This window comes from Glycine soja, chromosome 14 (assembly GCF_004193775.1).
Source record: "Glycine soja cultivar W05 chromosome 14, ASM419377v2, whole genome shotgun sequence".
Classification (NCBI taxonomy): Eukaryota; Viridiplantae; Streptophyta; class Magnoliopsida; order Fabales; family Fabaceae; genus Glycine; species Glycine soja.
In genome coordinates this window covers 1,130,669-1,144,921 of record NC_041015.1, presented here as the reverse complement: position 1 = coordinate 1,144,921, position 14,253 = coordinate 1,130,669, and the positions used below count along the sequence as shown (strand labels likewise).

General features: G+C 33.3%; 2 protein-coding genes and 1 pseudogene across 3 annotated transcripts; all 3 read right to left on the bottom strand.

The window, feature by feature from the left end:
* Positions 1 to 207: 207 nt before the first annotated feature.
* Positions 208 to 5,170, bottom strand: LOC114383652 (intracellular protein transport protein USO1-like). 2 transcript variants are annotated; one of them, XM_028343371.1, is made up of 5 exons: positions 4,846 to 5,170; positions 4,651 to 4,740; positions 2,057 to 3,009; positions 582 to 930; positions 208 to 482 (listed from the first exon to the last, which is right to left on the bottom strand). In XM_028343371.1, exons 3-5 carry the CDS (start codon positions 2,922 to 2,924, stop codon positions 458 to 460), a joined length of 1,242 nt encoding a protein of 413 aa, XP_028199172.1. In that variant the 5' UTR covers positions 2,925 to 3,009; positions 4,651 to 4,740; positions 4,846 to 5,170; the 3' UTR covers positions 208 to 457. The 2 variants fall into 2 exon arrangements, with proteins under 2 accessions (XP_028199172.1, XP_028199171.1); XM_028343370.1 differs by lacking the exons at positions 4,651 to 4,740; positions 4,846 to 5,170 and adding an exon at positions 3,083 to 3,330.
* Positions 5,171 to 6,614: 1,444 nt separating this feature from the next.
* On the bottom strand, positions 6,615 to 9,270 carry LOC114384378 (cytochrome P450 71D10-like). The gene is made up of 2 exons (XM_028344050.1): positions 8,203 to 9,270; positions 6,615 to 7,512 (listed from the first exon to the last, which is right to left on the bottom strand). Exons 1-2 carry the CDS (start codon positions 9,103 to 9,105, stop codon positions 6,892 to 6,894), a joined length of 1,524 nt encoding a protein of 507 aa, XP_028199851.1. The 5' UTR covers positions 9,106 to 9,270; the 3' UTR covers positions 6,615 to 6,891.
* Positions 9,271 to 11,497: 2,227 nt separating this feature from the next.
* LOC114384665 lies at positions 11,498 to 14,092 on the bottom strand (annotated as a pseudogene).
* Between the last annotated feature and the right edge of the window lie 161 nt (positions 14,093 to 14,253).

The following is a 14,253-nucleotide window of genomic DNA, read 5'->3' as shown; positions in this document are numbered from 1 at the left end:
ACTTTATTACCTTTTCTCCCTTTGTCCTTATTATCTTCTTACATTCAACTTCAACTATACAAAAGTATTCAATCAGTTCTGCTCAAGTTAACGTTTGCTACTTAAAATTGGTATCAATTTCCTGCTTCAAACGTTAGGTTATCTTCGTACTTAATTTATCGAATTTCAAATTTCAATAGACCTTTAATCACTGAGATGAGTTGAAGGTAAGCAAAGATATGGACGTTACTAGATATTGGAATGCACAGTTTCTCTACATATATCGTTATGCATCCGTACATAATTAAACACATATAGTAGATAACATAGAATTTATCAGATAAATAAAGTACATTTGATAAATACAAACATACTGTGACTACCATATCTGCAATATACGATTCCAACATGTGTATATTTTTAAAACTAAGAACTAATCCAAACTTCTGCATATAAGATTGGCTGGGAACCTCCTGCTCTAGATTTTGCGAGTGAGGAAGTAACTGGACAAACAAAAGACTGAGTTAGTTGTTTTCAATATAACCAAACAAAAGGGTATATGGCTGCTAAGGATATTTAACATAGCTCATTGCTTCGTTTACCTTGGCAAAGAGTTTACTCCAGAACTGTCTGGTGCAGTTTTTCTTCTCTTGGGGGGATTACCTTCGTCAAACTCAAATGAATCATCGTCATCAGAAGATGTGGAAGTAGAACTCTGCGTGTCAGATAAACATTTTCTTTTGATTGCTTCAAACCTTTGTGCTTCTGTAAAAATGCTTTTGTGCTGGATTGCATCCGATGAACTTGGATGTTCATTTTCTGCAATAATTTGAGAAATGACTTTCTTTCCATGCAATCCTTTTGATGTACACCCATCATCATCATCATCATCATCATCATCATCATCATCATCTAGGTTTATGATCTCATTTTCCAATTCCAATTTGAACCCTGCAGGCACAAAAGAGATATGTTAAAACTTACATAACATTATTTTTGTTAACATGATACTTCAACCAAAAGCTAGGAGATTAAACAGTAGTAGATTCTGTAATACAAATAAAAAACTGGTCGTTGCCTCAGCATTTGATGAAAATCCAGCCTCTAGCTCTTCAAGTGATTAACAATGTATACTTTTATCAAATTCAGATAATATGTATAGAAGGGTATCATGTAATCTTGTTTGTATGGGAGAAACAAGTTATCTTGTCTGCTTTTATTTGTTCTTTCTTTTGTTCTCATTGAAAGAAAATTTTATCAGGGGGAAAAAGAAAAAATCACAAGAGATGGCTTACACTTTTCTAAGGGAACAAAAATATAATAGAAGATAAAGCAGCAGAAAACCTCCACATTACAGCCTAAAATTAGGACCGTCAAATCTCAAAGAACAACCAGGAGTAGGACTCTCCAAATCAAACCATGTGTCCAGCATCAAAGGAAGACAACAGGAACAATACTGTGTTTGACTTGAGATAACAAAGGAAAATTGACCTTAGGCTTCTTTTCACAAGTAGGCACTTTAAGCTGAAAACAGGTAATTTGGTGCTATAAAGCTCCCTCTGTGTGGGATCCAAGGAAGTGTCTGACCTACAGTGTGGATCAATTGTGGGCAGCCTTACCTTGTATTTGCAAGTAGACACCTTAGGCTATTCTCCAAATTAATAAATTCATTGTGTAAACATGGTCAATCAAACTTGAAACTTATGGTGAACTGTGTCATTTTCACTTCAAAAACAAGATTGGATGCTGTGAGGAGTGTATGTTCTTAAATTGTGTCTAACTATAGTTGCAAACTTTGATGAGCTTTTAAGTATTTTAATGTGATCTGGTTCAGTCACCAATTCATCCAATTTGAGCAAGAATTAGTGGCCCCACCAGTTCAATTAAGTTACTAAAACATGGCTCTTGACCACAGCCATTACCAATAAATCATCATGGTTCAAGGCCCAGCTACCAAGAAATATGAACAAAAACAATGCATTATAAAAATGCAAATATAATTCTTGATGCATTTTTTTGTTCATATTTCTTGGTAGCTGGGCCTTGAACCATACCTGATGCAAGCAGAATTCCATACCTGATGCACCTAGAGCATCCTTATTCCCTTTGCTAAGAGACTGAGCATCAATTGAGTGACGAGTATCTTCATTCCTTTGGAAGGGAACATGGCCCCCAGTGTCATTTTCAAGCTTGTAGTCACCAACCTCTTCAACATTGACAGTAATTCCTTCAGCTTTTAAGCCATCTAACAAAGACTGTGTTGCATCTTCCAACTTCACAATCTTGACACCGATTTCCGCAAATTTCCTCTCTAAATTCTCCATCAATGTCTCAAGTCTGCGCTTCTCATCTGCCAATTTACAGTTTTCGGTCCTCAAACCCTCTATGGCGGTCAATTTAATCTTGATTGCTTCCTTCAATTCACTGTTCTTGGTGCTAAGGGCATCAAGAGCACTCTTCTCCTCCTCCAACACACTGATCCTGCTCCTAAGTTCACCCACAGATTTGCCATCATCTAGCCATTTTTTCTTTAAGCCCTTCAGCTCACAATTTTCACGTTGTAAAGCGAGGCTCATTTGCCTTAACTCCTCAATCGTGTTTTTTTCAACCAAACCGTTTTTCTTCACTTCCTTCAACAACTGCTCATAGTTTTGCTGTGCTCTTTTCCCCTTTTCGCATTGCTCATCTCTATTTTTAAGTTTTTCTTCGGCTTCAATCCTCTTGAGCCTCTCCACCTCGATCTTCTCCCGGAGTGGCTCAATCTCCGCCTTAAGTTTGGCGTCCCTGTTCGCCAATTCTTCCTCAACTTTATCAAAATCCTCCGTTTGAAACGAAACACGCAAAACCGAGACAAGCTGAGAAATGCTCATTTCTTTGTAGTTTTTCTGGGTGGTGGAAGTGGACATAGGCGGAGACCCAGGTTCGGGTTTGAGTTGGAAGGCCATGAGAATCTCAAAAGTCGCAAACTTTGAGGGGGAAATGGGAAAAGGAAGAAGCTTGCGTTACAATTGCTTGCTACAAGTAAAGTTCCTGTGAAAAAGAAAGAAAGCAAAAATCAGTGGCAGAATGAAGGAACGTAAGAAGGAGTGAGATTTGAACGTACCACGCTGCGCTTTCTATAAAAAAAAAACACGTTTTTTCAAGGTAGGGAGAGTAAGAAGATGAAGTGAGTAGAACAGGAATAGGGAAGGCCTTACTGAACAAAAACCAAAGCAAGTTTTGAAGCCTAAGGAAATAAAAAGGATTTGAATGAGTAAAGTTTTGTGTTTGTATGTCAAACAAGACCAATACACCTTTTCAGTTTCGTTTTCCTTAACGGGTAAACTAAAAGGACGAATTGCTAGTGAGTAAACACTCTGTGTTTACACCCAATTGGAATGACTAATATACTCATGCATTTGGTAAAAAAAAGTAATATATATATATATATATATATATATATATATATATATATATATATATATACTCATGCATTAATTCACATTGCTTGTAATTTGACTTTGACTAATATTTTTATACTCTCTAAAATACACGAGATTTTAGCCCTATATACTACTACTAGGATTTATCACTTATTGGGTGATGATAGATGTTCTTGAAACTTCAAATATCCATTAGTACTAACATTTATGCCTCCAAATATCCATTGGTTTGGAGGATGAGGTGAAGGAGCGGTGTGCAAGTATGTTAAATTGTAGAATCCTTTCTTTACTGATTGTTTTATCTAGGATTATTGATTGGGACTAATCTTAGACGGTTGGGGTCGTGGCAACTGATTATTTACAAATTTGAGAAGAGATTAGCGTTGTGGAAGCATAAAAATATTTCTCTTGGGGGAGGGTTTGTTTGATAAATTCCGTCCTATCATCCATATGACTATTTTTCCTCTCCTTTTTCAAAATTTCTATGGTAGTGTGCCCTAAACTTGTTGGAATACAAAGGCGATTTTTGTGGGAAGGGAGTAATGATATTAATAAATTAGCTTGGGTGAAATGGAATGATATTTGTCAAAGTAAGAATGGAGGTCTTGGTGTAAAAAATATTGAGTTGTTTAGTGAGATTCTTTTGGAGAAGTGGAAGTGAAATCTCTTTCACAATCAAAAAGGGATATGGGTTGATGTACTTAAGTTAAAATATGATGGGTGGTGTGGTCTTTTGAGTAAGGATAACTCTTCGTTGGAAAGCTTGTGGTGGAGGGACTTAAAAAGAGGGTGTGTAGGGAGCTTAATCAAGAAAAATGGTTTGATAATGGGATCCAGTGGAAAATAGGAATCGGGGATAAAGTGAGATTTGGGGTTGATACTTGGGCGGATGGAAATTGTTGGCAAACTTGTTTCCAAGGTTATTTTTAATCTCGGAACAAAAGTTGAAGGTGGTCGGGAATATGGGGAGTTTAGAGGAATGGCATATGGTCTTTGGGAGTTTTTGGTGGAGAAGAGAGCCTTTTGAGTGGGAGAGGGAGATGTTTTTACAGCTAATAACCCTTTTGGAAACTTTGCAGATGCATAACAACATTGTTGATTCTTGGATTTAGAGAGCAAGCCCTTTGGGCACTTAGTCTACAAATTCTGCATATTCACAATGAACACTAGATGGTGGTTCAGAGGCCCTGCACATCACCTTAGCAGAGGTATGGCGGATAAATATACCAAGGAAAGTTGTGTTTTTAACCTGGAGAACATTGAGAGATAGGCTTCCCACTAAAGATAACTCGTGGAAGAGGGGAATTATCACAGATGAAGCTGAGTTGATGTGTCCACTCTGTAATCAACAAGTGGAAACCATGCACTCTTAAACTGTGAAGCTGTATTTAAAATCTGGTTAGAATGTCACAGTTGGATCTCACCAGATTTGCTCTGGCCTTACCGGAATCACTTGAAGATCATTTTTGGCTACACTCGGGCATTGGAAGGTCTTCAGCTGAATGCAATATATGGATGGTTATATGGAGTGCAGTAATTTTTTGTGTCTGGAAGAAAAGGAATAACCTTGTTTTTGATATAGATTCTGCTCAAAGTTCTGATAGGGTACAGGATGTTAACTTCTGTGTTTGGTCAATCGGAGTGCTTTGGTGATTTGGGCCGAGAGTTATACACTCGAGATCAACATTGTGGTGTTGTGTTTTGGGTTGGAATGGGTAAGGTGGTTCTTCCAATAGGAAGAGGTATAAGGCTAGAAGGTGCAGAGTTTTTTGTAACAGGAGAAGGGATATGTTATCTGGGGTGGGTATAATTTTCTAATATACAAATATGCAGATTCCTTGAGATGTCCAGGCTGTTAGCTTGAGGTTAATGGATATTCCTATGTTAGTTGATATTAATACAGCTTAACCTCATTTCTTCAAGTTGGATTTTCTCTTTTTGTAATATTTTTTTTATTTGGGTACCACTGGTACCAAGTTAATGACAATTGTTTGCTGTTTTTTTTTTTTTTAAAAAAAAAAACTAACACTTATGTCTCATCTGCTGGGGATTTTTTTTTCTGTCTTTTATGTTTAAAATATAGCAAAAGTTCGCATGATATAAAACTAAACTAATTTTTAAAGTAAATTATTTTACATAATGGTCAAATTATATGTTTTAAAGGCAAGAATGATATAGCATAAAATTATCTTAATTCCAAATTTAGATAATAAGATTTTAAATTTAAGTCAACCAAGCTCTATTAAGTAATTTTTAAGATTATTTTTTTTAACTTATTTAAAACTATAAGATCTATAGGAAATATATAGTACATAGAAAATTTTAAAAATTTAGTCAAAATTAAATAAAATCAAGTACAAATATTAATTATTGACTAAAATATTTGGTAATTTTGTAACATGATGCATATTTATATGAAAAATATATACAGAGTTTTTCACAATCTATCTATTAAATAGAGTATTTCTTTTGACTTCATATATTTTTTGTTTTGTCACGTCGCAAAGTACCAAAACTGAAATTTGGATAGTTTTTGAAAGAAATACTATATACAAATATAAAAATAAATAATATTTTTATTCTATAATATCATAAAAATTGAATATTACCAGAATATTATATTATTTAGAATAGGATAATTTTAAAATATTACTAATTCAATTAGTCAAATAAATTATATATAATAAATTTTACTTTTTATCTATAAATTATTTTTATTTAATAATGGAGATACAAACTTTTTCCAATGGTAAAAAATACATGTGTTTAAAATCAAAGTCAATCTTAAAATACATATTTTTAATAAAATATAATATCATTAATATTATTATATTATTTACCTAAGGGTGATTCTTTGAAATGAAGAAAAATACATGTGTTTGAATTTAAAAATATTCTTAAAATGTAGAAATTTCAAAATTTTATATTAATTATCGTCATCAAATTATTTTCTTAATGGTATCTATAATTTTAATGAAAATGATGTTTTTAATAACCACCATAATGAATTATGATTTTATATAAACTTTCCTTTCAATAATAGGAATTCAAGAATTGTTATTTTGAAAATAACTTTATTTGGCCATCATCCTTAAAAGAATTAGTTTTATAATCATGCATTTAAAGATACTTTATCAAATATAAAAATAAAATCTACCTTGAAAATCATATAAAAAAATATTTCATATTAAAATCTCCAACAATTTAGATATACAAAATTTCACATAGGTGTTATTATGGGCAATGACTAATAATAAGTACACAACATAAATTTCAAAGATTTGACTAGCATAGAGTTCTTGACTATTGACTAACAAATTCTAATCCATATGGTGATATAGATTGAGAGTGGTTAGTTTGGCTAACAAATTGATTTAGTCAACAATCAAATGAAATCCATGCTCCATTCACAAAAAAAAAAAAAAAAAGAAATCCATGCTATTAAAATGTTTGAGAGCAACCTCATTTTAATAACATAATAGTTATGGCCTTAACTTCTAGCTGTGTGGTAAGTGATAGGAATCAACTGCAAATCCTGTTTTCTTTTTACTGACAAGCCAAAGGATTCAGTCATATCAAGTTCCTCAGGCCTATTCCCTTGAGCCATTCTCCAGTCAAAATGGAAAAGCAAATTTGCAAGTGAGAATTCAACATTAACAATGCCAAGATTGATGCCAGGGCATATCCTCCTTCCAGCTCCAAATGGGATAAACTCAAAATCACCACCTTTGTAATCAATTGGGCTATCAAGGAACCTTTCAGGACTAAATTTCTCAGCCTCAACCCAATAGTTAGGATCCCTCCCAATTGCCCATGCATTAACAATGACTTTGCTTTTGGTTGGTATCTCGTACCCATTAATCTCGCATCTCTCACTGCATTCCCTTGGAAGCAGAAATGGAGAAGGTGGATGTAAACGCAAAGTTTCTTTGATAACTGATCTCAAGTATTTCAGTTCATGAATACTTGTTTCATCCACATATCCTTTTCCATCAAAGACCCTTCTTACCTCAATTTGCACTTTCTCCATCACCCTTGGGTTCTTCACTAGCTCTGACATTACCCAAACCATAATTGTTGATGAAGTGTCGCTTCCAGCACTGAAAATGTCCTGACAGAAATGTTAACGTGTTAGCATTACCTTTCTAATGAGATTAATCAATAATCACCAGAATTTATCATAGAAACAAATTTATCAGTTTAATTTAATGTAAGTCATAGTTTAAGTGTGAATAACCTAAAACCGGCGCTTCAGTTCAAAACATTAGATCAATATTCATTACATAACTCCATATAAATTAAAATATTAAGTGCACCCAGGACAGCTCTTGATGACTGATGAGGTATTCTACTAAATGACTCAGATTTGGAAATTTTGCACGGTTTTCTATATGTAAAATATTAAACAACAAGATTGCTTTGATACACTCTTTCTAACGCACTCCTTCCATCCATCGAGTTCGGATCCTCTCTGGCCTGTTGAGCAACAAGCAGTCTTTTTGACATACTTTCTATTGGTTAAAATTTATTAAAAATTATAAAATCGTAAATAAGGCTAATAAATAAGAAATATGACCTACAAATATGTAATTTTAATAAATTTCATGTGTTCAAAATAATATATTGGAGAATTTGTTATTAACATTTCTATTGTAAAAGATGTTCAAGATCAATATGATCAATCCTATTTTTGACTGCATCAAACAATCATCAATTGAGAGAAAAAAAACCATATCTAGAACTATTTGATTGGATATAATTATCTTTTCCTTTTGCATAGATTTTTAACAAACATACTAACCAAAATGGTTGCTTTGACAACAGTGTCAGACAGGGGATGTTGGAGGTCACCATTCTTCTGAAGCCTTAAAAGAACATCGACTAGATCTTCCCCTTTATCTTCTCCAACAGCCTTTGTGTCCAAAGTTTTTTCTCTGTGATCCCTGACAATGTTCTCAAGTATCCTATCCATTCCTCGATGGATCTTCTCAACTCTAGTCCTAATCCCAGTAAGAACTTGTAGAAGTCCAATTGAAGGATACAAATCAGCAAGAGAAAACCCTGTAACTGTCTCAATGACATCCTTCATATGCTCTATATAAGCCTGTTGGTCTTTGGATTTTTTACCAAAAGCAATCCGTGATAGTAACCCATATGCCAATGAATTAATCTTCTCACTGATATTAATTGGTGACCCTTCACTCAAAGATATCTCTTTGACAAAAATTGACAACTCTTGTTCCCTGATTGATCTGAAGGACTGGACACGCTTTTGTGCTAGTAGTTCCATGGTGCAAATCTTTCTCATCTGCCTCAAATAAGTTCCTTGTGGGCTGAAGGTCATGCCCTTAGAGCCATATGTGATAACATCAGCAGCAAGCACATAAGGCCTATTTGCAAAGATGATATCATGTGTATTCATCACTTCTTTCGCCATTTCGGGCGAAGATACCACTATGCAATATAGCTCACCAAGCTGCATATGCATGAGAGAACCATATTGACTTGCCAATCTTGCTAGGGACCTATGAGGCAGAGTTCCAAGATGATGTATGCTCCCTATGAGGGGTAGCTTCCTTGGTCCTGGTGGCAACTTGGAGTTTGAATTCTTGGTCTTTGATCTCCAAAGTGTGATGATTAGGATGAACACCAAGAGGAAGAAAGGAAGGATTATAGATAAGGAAATATGAAGCTCCAACCCCATTCTTATAAATCAAGATTATAACCTTGGAAAAATATGGTTTGGCTGCGAAGTAATGTTGAGGTTTAAACCACAAATTCACAGCTTGGTGCTGAAACGAGGAAATATAGCTGGTACTGCTGCTGCTGCTGCTTTCTTAGCTTATCAGAAAATGGACTGATTTTTAATTAGAAACAAAGAAAGTAGTTAGAAAAGTTGTCGACAATTAATATTTCAAAAATGGCTGCAAGCACGACTTTTGGCCATGTTTAATTTTCAAAGCTGAGGTTTGTCTATATTAGTCATTAGATTAGTTCTTAGAAATGAACAGCAGATATTCTCGAACAGAGATTATAATCTTAATTCTTATGATACTGTCAAAGAAATTTATTTATTTTGTGTGTATGTTTTAAAGTATATATATATATATATATATATATATATATATATATATATATATATATATATATATATATATATATATATATAAAAGATAAATGATAATTTGTAATATAATAGTTTAAAATATAATCATTAGAAAAAGATTTATTTACTTTTTGAATTAGTATTATTGAACTTAATTGCTTGGTTGAATAATTTTTTATAAACATTAAATTTTGGGTTAGTTTATTTTTATAAAAGTTAGATAGAAAATGATTTTAATTAAATTAATTATGAACTGTTAAGTGTAACTAAGATGCATGTGTGTATTTAAATTGATCTTAGCTATAAACTTATCATAAAACATGTTTTTTTTTTTATTAAAAGTATGAAAAATTAATTTTGAAATACTAAAACAAATAGGAGCTTCATGGATTAATCAATCAATGGATTGATAGTCCTTGATAAATAAATTAATGGAAAAAAAAACCATATAATTTGATCAGAAGTGTGTCCATCTGTGTTTCCAATATTGAGTCAATTTGTCACATCACATGGCCAGTTAATCAGGGATATTTTCAATCTAAAGCATAGCAATTAGCAACACCGATGGCGATGCTGCTTTGCTTTGTTCACGGATCTGAATTCTGAACTGCACAGGCTTCGGGTTATCCATGGGAATGTTATCACTGCCAGAATGGAGTGTTGAAGAAGTTGAAGCTCTTCCTATTTAGATCTATTCTTTGAATTTGATAGCAAACTGGTGGTGGACAAAATGAATACTTCATCAGGCTAATGATGTTGGCACATGTTCTTGTTAGGGTGGCTCTATCTAGGGTGCTCATGATAATGTTATAAAAAAATTAATTATAATCATAAAATACCTTTATTATAATTATAATTATTAATGCATAAAATCAATTATAAAAATTTAGTAAATATTAAAAAAAATCATTTTTTTAATTTGAGCCTAAAAGTTAAGTATGCACATTTAAAATATTTTTATACTTAACTGATTAGAATTCACCATATAAACCTATTTACAGTGTATCACTTATCTTCTCTCTTCATTTTTAAAATCGGTTATATATTCATAACAAGTTATCTAAACATAAAAGGTTATGAATTCATGGAGACCCAAGTATATAACCAGTTTATTAAAAACAGTATTTTGTTATATTTTTTTATTGGTGAATTTAATATTTGGTTATACTAAACCATAACCAGTTATATAAAATTGATTATGCTTATGGTTATTTGAGTAACCAAACCCTGAACAATCCTATCCTAGTTCCATCTTATTCTAGTCTCCATATTTTTTAGCAATTAAATTCTTTTGTGTATTGTTCATTTGATTATTATTTTTTAAGGATGTTCATTTGGTTATTAATGAAATGATATAAACTTATTTTCATAAAAAAATTCTATATAAATATTTATATTATTTTTCACTTGCAAATCAACGTTATATTTATATTATTTAGGGTACAGAGTTTAAGTATTTTAAAAAATAGGCTAAATTACATAGGTGTGGATTCAAATCTTCTTTACCTCATTTTTCTTGTTTGATGGATAATCTTTCTTAAAGAGATCATCTTGCATCTAGCAACTAGTTGAATAGTCAGAACTAGATAGACCTCTACTGGAAACATGGCATTGACACCCTGCCCATAATACTGAGAGTGTCTGTTTTATCATTTCTACTAAAAAAAATCTTATTTTATTAGATTCAATTAGTTTCTTATCCTTTAAAAAGAAATTAATTTAATCCTTTGTCTTAAATTCAGGTGAATTGGTGTTTCCATCGGTTTAGAATTAATTAATAATTTTAACATAAAGACAGTTAGAATTAATTATAAAAAATTTAAAGACGACATAAAATAATACTTAGTGACTTAAACATGATTCTGCACACATAATTAATGTAGGGACGATTTTTAACTACTAAAAGAGTATTTAAAATTATAAAAAATTTAAAACTCCTTGCTCAATTTCTCGTACAATCTGAAAATTTTTAAAATTAATTAAACTGATATTCCAATTTCTGGAGTTATGGCTGTGAATTACGGAAAATAAATTTAAAGGGCTTGCTCTATGATACAAGCCAAATTTTTAAAAAGAGAAAAAGAAGGATGACACAATAGTTGTTGGCCACATGTGGCCAATGCCTGATAGGAACTATACACAACACTTATGGCCATGGCTTGGAGAAATTATTTTATGGTCTTGGATTGCATGCCCATGGTCCTAAGTCCAAAGAAATTTTGTTCATCATATAGCTGAAGTGTTCAATTTATGATAATGAGTTAATGACACTCAATTATGTATCACATGCAGATTGGTCCAGATAGAGTGATCTGCACTATGCAATAATTTCTTCTTAACTTGTAGCAGAGTGGTAAGTGATAGGAATCAACTGCAAATCCTGTTTTCTTTTTACTGTCAAGCCAAAGGATTCAGTCATATCAAGTTCTTGGGGACTATTCCCTTGAGCCATCTTCCAATCAAAATGGAAAAGAAAATTTGCAAACAATGCCAAGATTGATGCCAGGGAATGTCCTCCTTCCAGCTCCAAATGGGATAAACTCAAACTCTGCACCTTTGTAATCAATTGAGCTATCAAGGAACCTTTCAGGATTAAATTTCTCAGCCTCAATCCAATAGTTAGGATCCCTCCCCATTGCCCATGCATTAACAATGACTTTGCTTTTGGTTGGTATCTCATAACCATTAATCTCACATCTCTCACTGCATTCCCTTGGAAGCAACAATGGAAGAGGTGGATGTAAACGTAAAGTTTCTTAGATAACTGATCTCAAGTATTTCACTTCTTGAATACTTGTTTCATCCACATATCCTTTTCTATCAAAGACCCTTCTAACCTCAATTTGCACTTTCTCCATCACCCTCGGGTTCTTCACTAGTTCTGACATTACCCAAATCATAATTGTTGATGAAGTGTCGCTTCCAGCACTGAAAATGTCCTGACAGAAATGTTGGGGCATTAAATTACATTACTAACGAGTTAAATAATCACCAAAAATTCATCACAGAATCAAACTTAGTGCATGTTTGGATGACAGTTGCAAACCTTTTAAAAATACATTCAGAATTAAAGATGCAAAGGATATCCTTCACCAAAAGTACTTTCAGAACTCTGTCTAACGGAAATGTACAGTACTCTGAACATAGCTTTATCAGTTATTCAGTTTAGCTTAATGTAAATCATCATAGTCCAAGTGTGAATAATTTAAAACCAGCACTTGAGTTCAAAATATTAGATGAGGATATAACTACATACAAATTAAAACAGGACGACTCTTGATGATCATAGGAGAAAGGATACTAAGTGACTCATGTGGAATTTTGCTAGGTTTTCTATAGGTAAAATATAAAACAAGTTGACAATATTGTAAAAGGTGTTCAAGACCAATATTATCAATCCTACTTTGACTTGCATTAAACGATCATCAATTGAGAAAATTTTAAAGATAATATCTACAAAATATTTGATCTAATATAATTATCTTCGCAAATTTGCATAGATTTGTAACAGAAACTTACTAACATTGCTTTGACAACAGTCAGACATGGGGTGTTGGTGGTCTCCATTCCTCTGAAGCCTTAAAAGAACATCAACTAGATCTTCCCCATTTTCTTCACCAACAGCTTTTGTGTCCAAATTTTTTTCTCTGTGATCCCTAACAATGTTCTCAAGTATCCTATCCATTCCGTGATCGATGGATCTTCTCAACACTAGTCCTAATGCCAGTAAGAACGTGAAGAAGTCCAATGGAAGGATACAGATCAGCAAGAGAGAACCCTGCACCTGTATCAGTGACGCCCTTCATAAATTCTCTATAAGCCTGTTGGTCTTTGGATTTTATACCAAAAGCAATCCGTGATATTAGCACATATGCCAATGAACTAATCTTCTCACTGTGATTGATAGGTGACCCTTCACTCAAAGATATCTCTTTGACAAAAATTGTCAACTCTTGTTCCCTGATTGATCTGAAGGAGTCAACATGCTTTGGTGCTAGCAGTTCCATGGTACAAATCTTTCTCATCTGCCTCCAGTAAGTTCCTTGTGGGCTGAAGGTCATGCCCTTAGAGCCATAAGTGATAACATCAGCAGCAAGCACATAAGGCCTATTTGAAAAGATGATATCATGTGTGTTCATCACTTCTTTCGCCATTTCGGGCGAAGATACCATTATGCAACATAGCTCACCAAGCTGCATATGCATAGAGGGCTATATTGATTTGCCAATCTTGCTCGGGATCTATGAGGCAGATTTCCAAGTTGGTGTATGTTTCCGATGAGAGGTAGCTTCCTTGGTCCTGGTGGCAACTTGGAGTTTGAATTCTTGATTTTTGATCTCCAAACTAGGTTGATTATTAGCATGAACACTAAGATGAGGAAAGGAAGGATTGTAGATAAGGAAATGTGAAGCTCCATCTCCGTGCTAGTGAGTTTGCTCAGGCTAGTCAACTAGTGGCTCTTTAAATCAAGATTATAATCAGGAGAAGCAAAAACTTGGAAGAATAAGTATGGTTTGGCTAATGAACTTATGAACCCCATGTTGAATTATTTTTTTTTAATTATAACAATGTTGAATTTTCCAACGCTGAGGTTAATTAAAATGAAAATGAAATGAACAGATATTGACGAACATAGATTATAATCAATCAAGTTGGTTACACATAAGAGTTAATTAAGATTTAGTAATCAAGCAAGTTATGGTTTGTCAAAAGAACATAGAGGAAGTAGACAAATATTCACGAACA